The 14,914-nt window shown below is 35.6% G+C and overlaps 1 protein-coding gene across 2 annotated transcripts in view; it reads right to left on the reverse strand.

Moving 5' to 3' along the window:
* The window catches only part of LOC105471359 (exocyst complex component 4), an 822,236-nt gene that overhangs the window by 427,850 nt on the left and 379,472 nt on the right, over window positions 1–14,914 (reverse strand). For both annotated transcript variants that reach the window (XM_011723811.2, XM_011723812.2), the window contains exon 10: window positions 13,672–13,768. In XM_011723811.2, the coding sequence (XP_011722113.2) occupies window positions 13,672–13,768 (97 nt within the window). The remainder of the gene's footprint in view (window positions 1–13,671; window positions 13,769–14,914) is intronic.

Raw genomic sequence — 14,914 nt, forward strand, 5'->3', positions numbered from 1 at the left:
AGACTAATTTGAATTATAAAAACAGGAATCACAGCCCCTCAATCAACTTTCAGACTTGAGCCAGTTTATAGACCCAGAACTCCTTGAATGAAGGGGAGGCCAGGTCCCCTTGAGGAAGGAGCCCACTGCATTACTGACAATTTATGCAGTGAATCTTTCTCCCATCCTTCCCCAAGGAGACCTCTGGCCTTCTACCATGGTAACTGTACACTGGGGAAAGGGAAATGATCAGTAGAGGAAGTAGTCATCAATACCTATGATCAACAACAGCTATGACCACGTGACCAGTTGCAGAAATAAGGACAGTAATTATAATGAGTAGTTCCTCCGCCTTTTGTTAAAAACATGTTGGTGTACGTATACATTTGCATTAAGAAAATTGCTTCATTTCATTTCCTTTTTCCTTCATTATGTGACATAAGATTTATTGACTTCATATCAGCATTTAAGTATTGTTAACTTCATGTAACAGCATTTGGGTTGAGGACTGGTGTGTTTCTGGTTGTAAAAAGGACAGTTGTATTATGTTAAGTGTAATGACCTTATTATTGTCTTTAACATTATACATGATCTCAGGAGATGTATATGGGTTCCAGTTGACAAGGGGTGGACTTGGGATGGTTAATAGTGAGTGTCAACGTGACTGGATTAAAAGATACAAAGTATTGATTCTGCGTGTGTCTGTGAGGGTGTTACCAAAGATTAACATCTGAGTCAGTGGGCTGGGAAAGGCAGACCCACTCTTAATTTGGGTGGGCACATTCTAATCAGCTGCCAGCATGGCTAGAATAAAGCAGGCAGAAAAACGTGAAAAGGGCCTTCCAGCCTACATCTTTCTCCCATGCTAGATACTTCCTGCCCTCAAACATTGGACTCTAAGTTCTTCAGTTTTGGAACTTGAACTGGCTTTTCATGCTCCTCAGCCTGCAAACGGTCTATTGCGGGACCTTGCGATCATGTGAGGTTCTAGAGAACCCTGACTAATACACCAAATAACACCTGTGTTCTATCCTGAGTCATCTCCAGACAATGTGCTCAGTGCTATAATGAAAATATAGCAAAATCACAATAATTTTTAAAAAGCAGACAATGATCCACTTACATTATGCAAGTGTGGGTAGAAGTAGGCCCAGGAAAAAGTTGGAAGAAAAGGGGATACATGAGCTGATTCCTGAAGGATAAAATGTCTTTCAGATAATGAAGGAGGTCAAAGGTCAGTGTTGGTAGATGCCTTTTTGGTAGAAAGAAAAAAAAATTGAAAATAGCATGACAGACCTGGAAAAAGAAAGGGTTCATGCCTTTGAAGTGTACAAGGGGGGCCTGAGAGCAGTGCGCATAAAGTCAGAAAGTCAGGCCTTCTATACTACAACAAGGAGTTCCACTTCAAGGGCTGGGGATAAGAAAACACAAAGAAGGAGGGGAATGACATGGATCCCTCTGGAAGAAGTGTAGAAGATGGATTAAAGAAGTTTAGGTTTGGAGTAGCAGAAACCAATTAGGAAACTGAGCGACTGAAGCGATGGCAACAAGTATCGAAGGGGGGATTGAATAAATTTGAGACATATTTATAAAGTAGGACTGGTAGAAATTAGCAACATTAGATGTGTGGGGTAAGAGGGTCTTACCCCACACAAGGGTCTTCTAAGTGGAACTTCAAGATTTTTTGGTCTGGATCCCAAAGGGGATGGAGGGAAGTGGGATGAAGACCAGAGGTGAAACTACCTCTGAAAAAGAAATGGCATGAAAAGAGCTGTGCCTCTGCAACAGATAATCTTCTAAGCGTAAAAAAGGAAACCGGAAGAAATTTAGCACTAGTGGAATGATGGGCTCCTTTGTCACAGATTTTCTGTTATTCTCAAATTACCACAATACCCTCGTTAGGAACACAGTCTCCACAAAGCCAAGGACAGTGTCTGGCACAGAGTAAGCACTCAGTGAGTATCTGCTGGAAAAAAAAGAATGAATTAAAAATAACTGAAAAACATGACTATGTTGAAGAATTTTGCCCCAAAATTCAGTTTAAATACTGTCAACTCCCACTGAATGTTGAAGTTGCATTTTTAAAATCAACATGTCAATCAAAAATATGTAGAAAAGAAAATGTAATGAGTTGAGGCTTATAAAGCAGACAGACCTCCAACATTCAGAGAAGGATGTTGGTTTCTTTTTAGTCTTCATGAAATCCTCATATCAATTTTCTTAAAAGCTTCAAAGAAAGAAAGAACTGTAGATTCACTTAGAGGCATTTCTGAGCATTGATGCACCTCTGTCAACCCTGTTCAGCATTTATAATTTCATGCTAAAGAATGAATTTAGTGGCCTATTTTTGTACAATGTTCTTTACTATTCTTATTTCCACTCTTACATTGAGAAGATGTTCTACCATTTTTCACAGATGCAAAAAGCAAAACTAAATAGAATACGCAAAAAAAGATATTGATGGATGCCAGCACCCTCAGCACACTGGACAGAGTAAGAGAGCTTCAGGTGGTTGGCAAAGCACTGCAGGTGACACTGATACTAGCAGCCACCAGGAGAGGCTGCAGATGTACAAAAACTTGAAAACAAAAGTGGCTGGAACAAATGTGACTGTATAAAACATATTCTAATAATCAACTAGCTAAAGTGAAGGCAATGAGTGTGTGTGTTTATATGTATGTATATGTATGTGTGTGTATGTATGTATGTATATATGTGCTCAGGACAGCATAAAGAGGTTAAAAAAGTATCTTTTAATATTCAAGAATTACAATGAAAGGTTCTGCAGACATACTAAATAGAATATTCAATATCCATCCAGTTTGCCTTATACATTTAAAACTGCCCCCACTACTTTTACCTTCAATTAATTTGCTCATTTGCTCAAAACATTTTTTAGTGACTGCCTGCTAGGGACCAGAACCATGTGATTTACGATCAATAAAAGTAAATTCCCAACTCACTACAACTATGTTAGGGTCTCTCAATTGGGTCCACACCTGATCATGGTTTCCTGTGATAATTCTGCATCTGGCTCTTGGCTAATCCCTCATGTCAAGCTTCTCTCCTCCCTCTTTGACCGAATTTACTGTCCCCAAAAACTAGCCTACATATTAATGTTGGTTTAAGAACACTGACTTAAGCTGGGTATGGAGGCTATGGTGGGAGGATCGCTTGAGCCCAGGCATTCTGCAGCGTGCTATTATTGCACCTCTGAACAGCCACTGCACTCCAGCCTGGGCAACACAGCAACATCCTATCTCTTAAGAAAAAAAAAAGAGAATGTCGATTTTAAATTGCCAATTATCTTTCCTTAAAAAGGATGGATCTTAATTCTAAGAAAAATCCCTTTTATTTAATAAAAGTAGCAACTCGTGTTAATTGCCAATTATCTCTTCACTGACTGATCAGAAAACCCAAAGTCTAGGAAACATGTCAACTAATTTTTGCTTTCCTAGCTTTTACTACCAAAGCTGTAGGAAACAGTCTACGTCCATCACGGAGAGAATGTGGCTTCCAGCTACACTGGCTCACTGCCCTGCTGGACACTGCGCCACCGGCAAGATCTCTTACTCTCCTGAGAACCTCCTTGAACCCACGAGATAGGAAATCAAAAGATTTCTTGGAAAGTTGTTTAGAAGAAGTTTAATTTGTGAACAGTTTTTAGGACTGTAGGATTCTAAAAGTTCTTTTATTCCAAAATAATGATTGAATATTATATTTTATAATTGCTAATTTCAGTAGTATACTGACACAATGACTAACATAAGGAAATCAATGTTAGTCTATGGATGACTAACATAGACATCATGTCACACAAAAGAAGTCAGGCACCAAAGAGTATATACTATAAGATTCCATTTATATCAAGTTAAACCACAGGCAAAACCAATCTATCTGTAGGGACAGAATTCACAATAACAGTTATCTCTCAGGGAAGGAGATTGACTGTCAACATAAGCAAGTCTTCTAGGGTACTGAAAATGATCGATGTCAATGTCTTATATCTTGATTTGTGTCATGGTTATACTTGTGTATACATATGTAAAAATTCATACAAATACACAAATATATAAAAATATGTGTACAGATTTATACATTTGAATGTATGTATGTGTATCTCAATAAAAATTTTAAAAGACTTTTAAACATGTATAGATTCTGAATTTACGGAGTCCAATTAAGTAACATACTTCCATACTTTTTTCACTAAAGAGTGATATGGTAGAAACTTGTTAGCATTACAGTTTTTTTTTTTTCTTCTCGACATTATTGAATACTTTCTCCCTATTTACAATGTGGTATTTTACAGAAATAGGCTTTGAAGAATGCTCACCGAGTTTAAAAACAGTATGATTGTCAAAATTACTATTCTTTCCCAACTAGTAAAAACAACATAAAAACATCAAACATTCCAGCAACTATTTCAAGTGCCACATGAAAGTCAGACCCAGCCCTTCCCAGGTTCATAACCACCACTCTTACCAAAAAATGAAATTAAGGTAATTCAAAACTAAAACTTCCTTTATGATGCTTCCACCTTTCTTCTCCTTTCTAGCTGGCTGTTCTCACTTATCTTGCTGAATCAAAGAAGGTTCCTTTCTCAGTTATTAAATAATAAAATCCTGAGAAAATATCATTGCTTATTTTGGGGTTTATTTTTGTTTAACTACAAAAAAGAAAATAAAAAAGATCTCATGACCATGAAAAGAAAAATACTTCACTTGCAGTATGACACATTTTTTAAAAACACAGTAGGCAATATTAACGATCAAATGTTCAAATGACAATTATGACCAAAGAAGAGTCTTTAGTATTATATAGAAGGCTCAGTAACAAAGAATGCAAAACAGAAAGAGAACAAAGTAAACAGGAAAGAGGTTGTGTGTGTGTCTTTCTGTTTTCTGAGGAGCGAGAGGAATGATAAAATAATTTTTTCCCAATCATATAAAGAAACAATGCATAGCCAACACTCAAAGGAATATATGTTATTAAAGGGAGAGACTGTATTTTCCCCCTAGGTATGCCTATGTTATTTTTAACACTAAATTACATTATCAATTCAGATTTCAAAATCAGATGTAAATGGCCCTGTGGCTGGACATAAACATATTTCATCGAATGCTGAATAAGCATATTTTGTATATTGCAGTCCAAAAGGCGAATACATGTTCAGAATACATAAAAAGCAGCCTACAAATTATGCAAGCATCTTGTTCTGAATAGTCTTTTCTACTGTCTTTTATATGTAAGCTGCTAATAAGGTTAATTAATAACAAAATGTAATTGATAAAGAGACGAAAACCTGCATCTAAAATATCAGCTTAAATCTACGTCAAAATCACAGCAGCAAAGTAATGCTGATTTTAGGGTTATTTGGAAATACAGCGTTGGTCCCAAATTAGCTTTTACAACAAAAGAAAGCTGGTTTTCTTTTTCCTTTAACAGTCACTGGAAGAGTTAAGTTATACTCGTATGTACCAGTTAGTGGACATGAAAAAGAAAAAGAAAAATACAAAAACAAAAGCAGAGAAGAAAAAAAGAGGATAGAAGGAACTATATGGTAGGGAGTGGTGGCGTTTGTCTAACAACCCTTCCATGAGTCTCCTTGTGTTCGACAGAAGAAAGTCAATGCTGAAGTGACACAGAAGTCAACTATACTCCCTTGACCCTGCCAATGATAATCATCAGCATTAAGCTGAAGCATAAAAAAGTAACTCAAATGAGCAAGATTGGAAGAAACATATCTCCCCAGAGCTCTGAAGTTGCACAGTATGCTAGAAAGGCTTATAATCAGAGATTTAAAGAATGTAGACCTGGAAATTCAACAGCCAGTTAACTGCATCATAAATTCAGCTTCTGGTTAATCATCTCCATGAAAAATATTATCTCCCAAGAAAAGCTTTCCTATTTCTGCTGCCTTATTCATTTGAAAATTTTCATTGTGTAGAGCAGAATCTCTTGAAACATACAACCAACTAGTTATAATCCATATGTACGAAGCAACAAATAACAAAATGACTTTATCTCTTTAAGTGATTTCAATATAAAGTGATCTCTTTATATACGTAAATAGGTAAAAAATATTGTTTCTCCCCTGTTTTTCACTAACATTTCCAGTTTTTCCTACTGTTTCTCATGAGAAATGGCCTATTCTTTCGTGCTAAGTAGATTGGGATGCCTCACCTCTTTAGAAATTGCTGAAATGTGCATATACACATGGGTTGAAACCTTGACTGGCTCTCCATTTTACTCAGTAGTACAAAACTGCCCATTTAGTTGCAATCAGTGTTTAGCCATATGTCATACATTTTGAAAATATAAAAGTAAAAAAAGTTTAGAATGAAATTTTTTAATCTCCAAAAGTTAGGTGGTTTGAAGGTTTATAGCATTTAACATTTACAATATTAAATCAAAAGAAGTTACTCAAATATAGGGCTTGAAATCTATGTATATCAACCACTCAGCACTTCACAGGCCTTACAGGTCAGGCAGACCGAAAACTAGCAATACTTTTTCATAATTCTGAGCAGAGGGGAAAAAATGGCTGTGTTTCATAAAAATGCAACAAGGTGTCCACATTTCCGCCCATGCATGAATAATGTATGATCTACAACATTATTTGCTAGGCTGTCTAATCACTAACATCTTTCAAAATGTCTACATAAGCTTTAGCTCATTAAGAACAAACATGCATCTGTATAAAAATATCAAATACCTGTGAACACTGAGAATAATATTCTGCTAAATAAGTATCAATGTACACATCAAATTGACATGGGTAGAACAATGTCACTGCATTTTTCAAAGATAAAAATATTAGGGAAAATGTGCTTAATTATAACAGTAAATTATATATGCCTTTGATCTGAAAATATTGGCAATATGTGATATTATAAGTACTATAATTATTAAAACAAAAAGTATAAAATAAAAATGCTAATCACAATTCTTTTTTACTTTGAAATGTCATTTTTGGAAACAGAAATTACTGGTTAATAGCATAATCACCTTTGGAGCCTTTCACTGCTCCAGGTTTGGTTTCAGTTACTTCCTGTCCTAACTTTAAGCATCTCCTAATCACAGGCATTTCAAAGCTATTTCACAAACAGGCCACAAAACAGTACCCTATACTGCTGCAATATAGCGATTTCTATGTGTAACATCTACATCTCAGAGTAATTTTTAGAAATTCTTCTCTATGCATTAGATATGACTACAACTACTTGTTTTGACTGTTATTAGTCTTAAGGATGGAACACAGCAAACCAAACCGTCCATCACCAAAAGCCCAAGTTGCCAAGAGAGTTTCATCTTCTTAACTGACCCAGATGCCAGGACTTTCCTCACTGACCAATAAATATTTCATTTTTTGCTCTACCTAGAAAGACATAAATTGATGTCTGATCTTAATGAGGTGTGGATGATAATTACTAGTAAAAAATGCTTATAGCCCAGATATTCAATATTCCAGCAGTGTTCAACAGAACTAGAATCAGTAACACTTTGCAACTTGAATGGCATCATCAACCCCATGTCCCCAGCCTCCTGCCTCTGCCATGTCACAAGATTACAGACAACTGTTCTTCAGTTGTCCCATAAGAAATACATCACTTCATGCATGGCAAGTATTCATTACCCTAAAGAGCCAAATGCCTTTTAAAAGCCAGTTGAAGCAAATAAGCAACAATTCTCCAACACACTATAAAACTCACTTGCTACATAAACTTTAAATTTCAAAATGCCAGGCCTTCAGATTCCCTAAATATTATAAAAGCACTGCCCAGTCACAGAATCACAAAACTTAACGGGTAGAAAGCAACATCCAAACCAACCAACTCGTTTATTTAATGCTTTTCCTTACTGTTTTCTCTTTCTGGTTAAGCGCATCTGTTAAAGATTAAATTTCTAGAAAGAAACGAGGTATAGTATTATCTTGCTTTTACTCTTTACCTACCAAGACATTGTCTGTCATTAAACACTTACTGAATGTTTTTCCTTCCTTTACAGATAAGGGAAATGAAGGCTCACAGTGATTTGGCAGACATCAAAACTTAGAATGTGCTCACTTCTATCCAGCCCCAACACTTCACTTCTTCACTTTTAGTGGTCTAATCTCTCTCTCATACAATGTACAAAACTCTTTTCCAGTTAAAATAGGGCTCCAATGCTAAAAGGATGATTAAATACCACTTTAATTAATAGTCTGTTCTGACAGTGAATTTTAATATATATTCTCTGAAAGAGGTAATTAAGGTCAAATGAGGTCACAATGGCAGGGCCCTGATCCCATAGAGCTGATATTCTTGTAAGAGGAAGGGACACCAGGAAGCTCTGTCCCAGTGCACAGGGAAGAGGCCATGTGAGGACTCAGAAGGTTTCCTTGGGCCAGTGTGTCCTTGTTTTTGAGTCATGTCCTAGCTAACCACTGTTTCTAAAGCAGTGATGGGCTGCATTAAATGTTGCCATCCTTCTTTGACAATTCCACCTATTTAACTGGGACTCTGTGGTTATGAGGTGCTAAGTGCACCTGTCAAAGGCATGACTTTGTTTCGATTTAGCAACGCTCCCACCAATACGCCTTATTGGTCCAGGAAGAAAAAATGGCATTAGAGTATTTTCTGAATGATACTTCTAGTTAGGTGCAAGCATTCAGATTTTCTAAGAAATAACTTGTGTTCTCACCTGTGTTTGCTAAGTGAAAGAACTGTACTAACAAATCTAAGGCACAATAAATTACCTGTTTTTAGACTTGCAGAGAATAAAGAATAATAAGAAATGAATGAAAAAAAACAAAGAGAAAAGTAAATTCTCACTCCTTCTCCCCACAAATCCCACAAATAACAGCTACAAAGTAATTTCAAATTTCCTGAAAAGACATTATATATTAATTGTAATAAAAAGTGTCACCCTGATTTAAATTGTGATTGATACTATAATAAAATGTACTTCATTGTCAAAGGTTTCTTTATATTCAGATCATGGTTAATAATTACCATGATGTAATTATTCAAAAATAATTATTTTTGGAAAGAAACCTAAATGCACATCAGAACTACACAAAAGAAGAGAAATAATGTCACTCAAATTCCAACATTAACATATCTTCCTTCTGTTTCCCAAAATCAAGGCCCATAACATAAATTCCATTTATAAGAATGAACTCATTCATTTGTCTTAAAGCCTTCTAGAGAAAGCTGAAAGACAGGAAACATGTCAATGGAAGAAAAAAAGGCATCAGTTATATCACTTTCAGAGTCTACATTTTAGGGAAATTATTTCAGAATCTATCTGGGCATGGCTAGAAACCGTTGTTTTACTATGGTTTTGTTTATTTAGACCCACAGGCAGAAATACTGATTAGATGACCTGTTATTGGCTGGGCACAGTGGCTCACACCTGTAATCTCAGCATTTTGGGAGGCCGACGTGGGCGGATCACCTGTCAGGAGGTTGAGACCAGCCTGGCCAACATGGCAAAACCCCATATCTACTAAAATACATTAGCCGGGCATGGTGGCACATCCCTGTAATCCCAGCTATTTGGAAGGCTGAGGCACAAGAATTGCTTGAACCCAGGAGGCAGAGGTTGCAGTGAGCCGAGATCACACCATTGCACTCCAGCCTGGACAACAGAATGAGTTAAAAAAAAAAAAAAAAGACCTATCATTAAAAACATTCATTAAAGGTTTAATTACAGACAATGTCTTGGTAGGCTAAGAGTAAAGCAAGTAAGATAATATACTATACCCCATTTCTTTCTAGAAATTTACTCTCTAAGAGACATGCTTGACTGTAAAGAGAAAACAATAAGGAAAGCATTAAATAAGCAAGTAAAGGGACAAGCAGAGTTAATGGGCAGTGAACAAATTAGAAGTCAGTATATTTGACTCTCACATCCTGTGAGATTTCCTAGTGATAGAACTGCAGTAGCTATGAGAACAGTATAAAAATAAGTTAGCAAGATTACCAGAATTGAGGACCCAGTATAATAATTTTATGAAAGGAGAGTAAAAGCAACTGCTGAGAATACACAAACCAGCATAACGGGAAATTGTGCTGTGGTATTCTTAGAAGGGTGGTTGGAATTGTCAACATAGAAACTCTCCAAGCTGCAAAGAATGCACTGCTAGAATAAAACTATGAAATGAATGATTTTAATAAATGAAGTGTATAGAATAGTCATATGCAAAGTTTCAGGAAGACACAGTACCAATGACACCAGACATAGGGAAAAAGTAGCAAAGGAAAGTGAAGGACCTACACACTTGAAAGGGATGGATCTCCCTCCACTGAAAACAAATGTGAGTTTGCCAAGAGACCATGTAAGAAAAAAAAAGATATAATGTTTAAATAGGTCCTGACTTTTGATAAAAGTCAACTTGTGATAAGTTCCTCTAGAACTTATTTCATTTTATTTTTGAGATGGAATTTTGCTCTTGTTACCCAGGCTGGAGTGCAGTGGCGCAATCTCAGCTCACTGCAACCTCTGCCTCCTGGGTTCAAGTGATTCTCCTGCCTCAGCCTCTCAAGTAGCTGAGATTACAGGCACATTCCACCACGCCTGGCTAATTTTTGTGTTTTTAGTAGAGATGGGTTTTCACCATGTTGTCCAGGCTGGTCTCAAACTCCTGACCTCAGGTGATCCACTTGTCTCGGCCTCCCAAGGTGCTGGGATTACAGGTGTGAGCCACCGTGCCCAGCCAAACTTATTTTTAATATGAGCTAAGTTATAAATAAAGAATAATTATTGTAATCAATTAGAAAAAGAGTTTGGCAAATTGGCATGGAAAAATAATATGAGTCAGTTGATAACAAGCAGAAACACATTCAAGAGCATTAGGATAGGGAACTGCTGGGTAACAGGAAATGTGATTTCTCAATAATGTCAAACCGGTTGAGAGAGGCTGAACCAATTTACATCCTCCTACAAGGTATAAGACATCCCACTGATCCATGTCCTCACCAATATGTGGTGTTTTCAGGCTTCTTTGTTTTTTGCAACCCATGCGGCTACAAAGAGAGGAGCTTGCAGGTAAGGATATGATCTTATTTTTTTCTTTCCCCAGGACGTGGCATAATCAGAGTCTAATAACAAGCACTGCATAAAACTGAAGTGAAGAAGCCTAGACCTGAACCAAGATCACTTGTCATGTTTTCCATTTGAAATTTGCAATCCTGTACATTTTTTCCACCTTTCATTCTTCTACACTGCCCCTCCCATTTTGCTACACTATCTTTCAAATAACAGAATGCTAACTCATGTTCACTTAAACTAGCATAGAATAAAAGCAATGACCATTTTAAAGAACAGAAAACATATCTACACAATTTTTGTTTACATAATCTCATAAAAATAAGAGCAACTACGTCTGAACAAGAGACCACATCTAACTTGGAGATAGGAAAATATGCATCATAAGTATTCAATAAATATTTGTTGAATATAAAAGAAAATTTTTAAATTATAATAGTACTAATAAAATACACAGGTATGATAATGCACACTGGTTCATTTAATTACAAAAATGAAACTTCTAAATTTTAGAAGAAATAATAAATCCAACACTCAGGAAATGCTGAAGCGTAAAAACTCAAATAAAAAAAGTAAAAAACCACTAAAAGATCTTAATCATTTCAAGTTCCACAAGTCAATCAGGAGTTTTCGACAAGGTTGCAATTTTGGGCCAAGGGCTAATTTAAACTCTATCACAGTCATCTGTTCATCGAAGAATGAACTTACCTTTCAGACCACACAATATTTTTGGAATTTCCATTAAGAGATACAGAGAGAAAGAATGAATGATAAACTATATCAGGCAACAAACTTTTTTCACTTTTAATCAATAATAAGTTAAAATTCTGAATGAAAGTAGAAATCAAGTGAGTAAAACCACTGGGAGTACTACCAAGCCTTGAAACAGCTTTCTAGCAAAGCAGCATTTATAAAGACTTAACAAGTAACTGTCAAGAACTGTAATACATTAAGTTTCACCAGAATCTTCTACAAAAAAAAAAATGCATTTTATTAAGTGTAAAATAAGTACTAACATATATATTTACATATATGTGTGTGTATATATATATTTCATTCTTCTAACTTCACATTTAAAAAGAAAAAAAAAAAAACAGAGGAAAAATTTCTTGAGAAGTGGTTACTGACAACACTGTTAATGGCTTCTAAAGGATTTCTTTTCTACTTGGGAATAAATGTAAGCACAAGAGTTCCACTTATCCAAACTACAGTGTAACTTAGCAGTAAATTATGGCACTAAATCTAGGTTAGAAGATGCCTACCATGATTAAGGTATTTTCCAATTTCTAACAATTAGCAACATTAACTAAGTAGAAATCAATTGTAATTGAGGAAGACAGTGAAAACTAAACTAATTACCAAAGTCAATTGATATATATAATCAATGTTATTTAATCTATAAATTCTGTATGTTATAATTTACTTATACACATATAGTACTTATCAACTAAACCTACAGAGAAATAGTTTTAATTTTCTTAATCTCTTAATAGTCTTAGTTTTCTTAATCCCATGCTTCTTAAATGAATTTACTTGCTACAAATCTCTGCTAAAACAGACTTTTTTTTTTTTCTCAGTGTTTTTATTTATTGATGAAATTTTAGATAAGAATTAAATTTGATAGTCTGTAAAGTACCTAGCTCCTTGGCTTGTAGGCAGGCAATAAATATTAGATCTTTTTTTCCCATTTGCTAACCAGATTCCCTTGTGTTCTCTATCCTTTACATTTGTTTGAATGCTAGCATACCTATAATTATGTTAGATCACCTTGAGAAGCACACCACAATATACTGCTTGCTTTCTTCCTACAGTGTATTATCTAATTTTGATGTAAAACAGACTTCTTAAAGTCAATAAAATTTCTTTAAAAACTTTTTATTGTGTGAAAGTCAAGTTTTCGATATTTAATTTACATATTTATGTTTTTGTATTTAAAATCAATTGAGGAAACTAATCCAGTACAATTTAGAACACTGGTTACCCATATAAGAGATTAGAATGTAATTAGTTCTAATGGTATCAATTTAGTAAGTCTCGGTTAATGAGAAGGTAGGACAATTATAGTAATAAACTGTTTATGCTTGGAGAAAATATTCATAATATTATCTGTGGCCAGTTCAACAGCATTTGTTTAACTGTTATTCCAAATGCCTCAAATATTACAGAAGTGATCTGAGAAAGGTAAGGTGATATTCTGAAGTACCTAACATTTAGTAAATTCAGGAGTTTCTGGTCTATTATATGAAAATGCCACAGATATATACTCTGGTTCTTTACAGAGAAAACATACAATTGATAATATATTAGATATCTGGATCCCAAAAGATGCATTTAAAAAATTGTGGTTAAAAAAATACATAACATTAAATTTACCATCAACCTTTTTTAAAGGTACCATACAGTAGTGTCAACTATGTGCACATGGTTATGTAACAGATCTCTAAAACTTTCCTATCATAAACTGAAACTTTTTATCTACTCAAACTTTTTATCTACTCAACAATTGCCTCTGACTAACTTTGATAGTGAAGCCCTAAAATTAGAACAAATTTCTTTTATGACTTGTTTCAATGCTGACGCAACAACTGGCATTCAGTAGAGCAGCACAAATAATGAAAATATTGATCTTCAGTAAGTACATCATAGCACTTGACTTACCTTAGTAATGGGTGGAATATGACGGTAATGTTTCTGGCTCCAGGTTTGCAGACAAATTTTGTTCCTCCACCTTCAATTAAGTTGTCATCAGGACCCCCTTTCAGAAGAAAGAAAAAAAAGAGACTTAGCTCATTGAAACGTTTATAAATAAACAAACCAAGCATATCTAGATGAGTCCTATACTGTCATAATTAGGACCGTCTTTGCAAGCAATAACCTTCGGTATGTACAAAATTATTTTGAACGACTTCATCCAGTCTTCCTCACTTGAATAAACAATAGATTAGAATTTTCACTCTGGCCGGGCAAGGTGGCTCACAGCTGTGGTCCCACCAGTTTGGGAGGCTGAGGAGGGTTGAGCAATTGAGGAGTTCGAGATCAGCCTGGCCAATATGGTGAAACCCTGTCTCTATTAAAAATTTTTTAAAAATAGCCAGGCGTGGTCGCATGTGCCTGTACTCCCAGCTTCTCGGGAGGTTGAGGCAGGAGAATTGCTGGAACCCGGGAGGCGGAGGTTGCAGTGAACCAAGATTGCACCACTGCACTAAAGCCTGGGCAACAGAGCGAGACTCCATCTCAAAACAAACAAACAAACAAACGCCCAGCATTTTTACTCTGAGTAAGAACATGGAATCACAGTAAGAACAAATGCTACATTTAAAGGAACAGTGCAAGGCTACAATTCCGTTAAGGTGAAAATTTTGATCTCTAATGACCAGGGTCCATCTTGGACAGTATGGGACATAAAGCTTTCAGAGAAAGGATGAAGTGCCTGCCATTCTAAGTTGCTGCACATTGTAAAGACTGGAGCAGAGATTCATATAAGCCTAACTTACCATAGTTTGTCAAATCTGAGACCCCAATGATTATAAGACACACTATTATTTTACATATCACCAAGAAAAAAAAAAAAGTCCTGCTATTTAAACTATATAATGCTTTCTTGGAATGTTTCCTTTTCCTTGTTGAATAGCTCCTTTGGCTTTTTACATAAACAAATGGTTACCATAAACCTCTCAGGCACATTCAATAAGGAAATATAAGAAAAATAAGTTTGTTAAGGTATTCTTAACACTAAGTAATATTTGAAGTCTAGCTCTTTCGAATCACTCTGACTCAGAGTTTTCAATGTCCTTGTTTTCTAAACATTGTCATCCACTGTCACCAAGAGCGTGTGTTTCATAAAAGAGTGCTCCATGCTGCATCCTATATTTTATTCCACGCTGCTGATATCCATCCTGCA

This window comes from Macaca nemestrina, chromosome 4 (genome assembly GCF_043159975.1).
Source record: "Macaca nemestrina isolate mMacNem1 chromosome 4, mMacNem.hap1, whole genome shotgun sequence".
NCBI classification, from domain to species: Eukaryota; Metazoa; Chordata; class Mammalia; order Primates; family Cercopithecidae; genus Macaca; species Macaca nemestrina.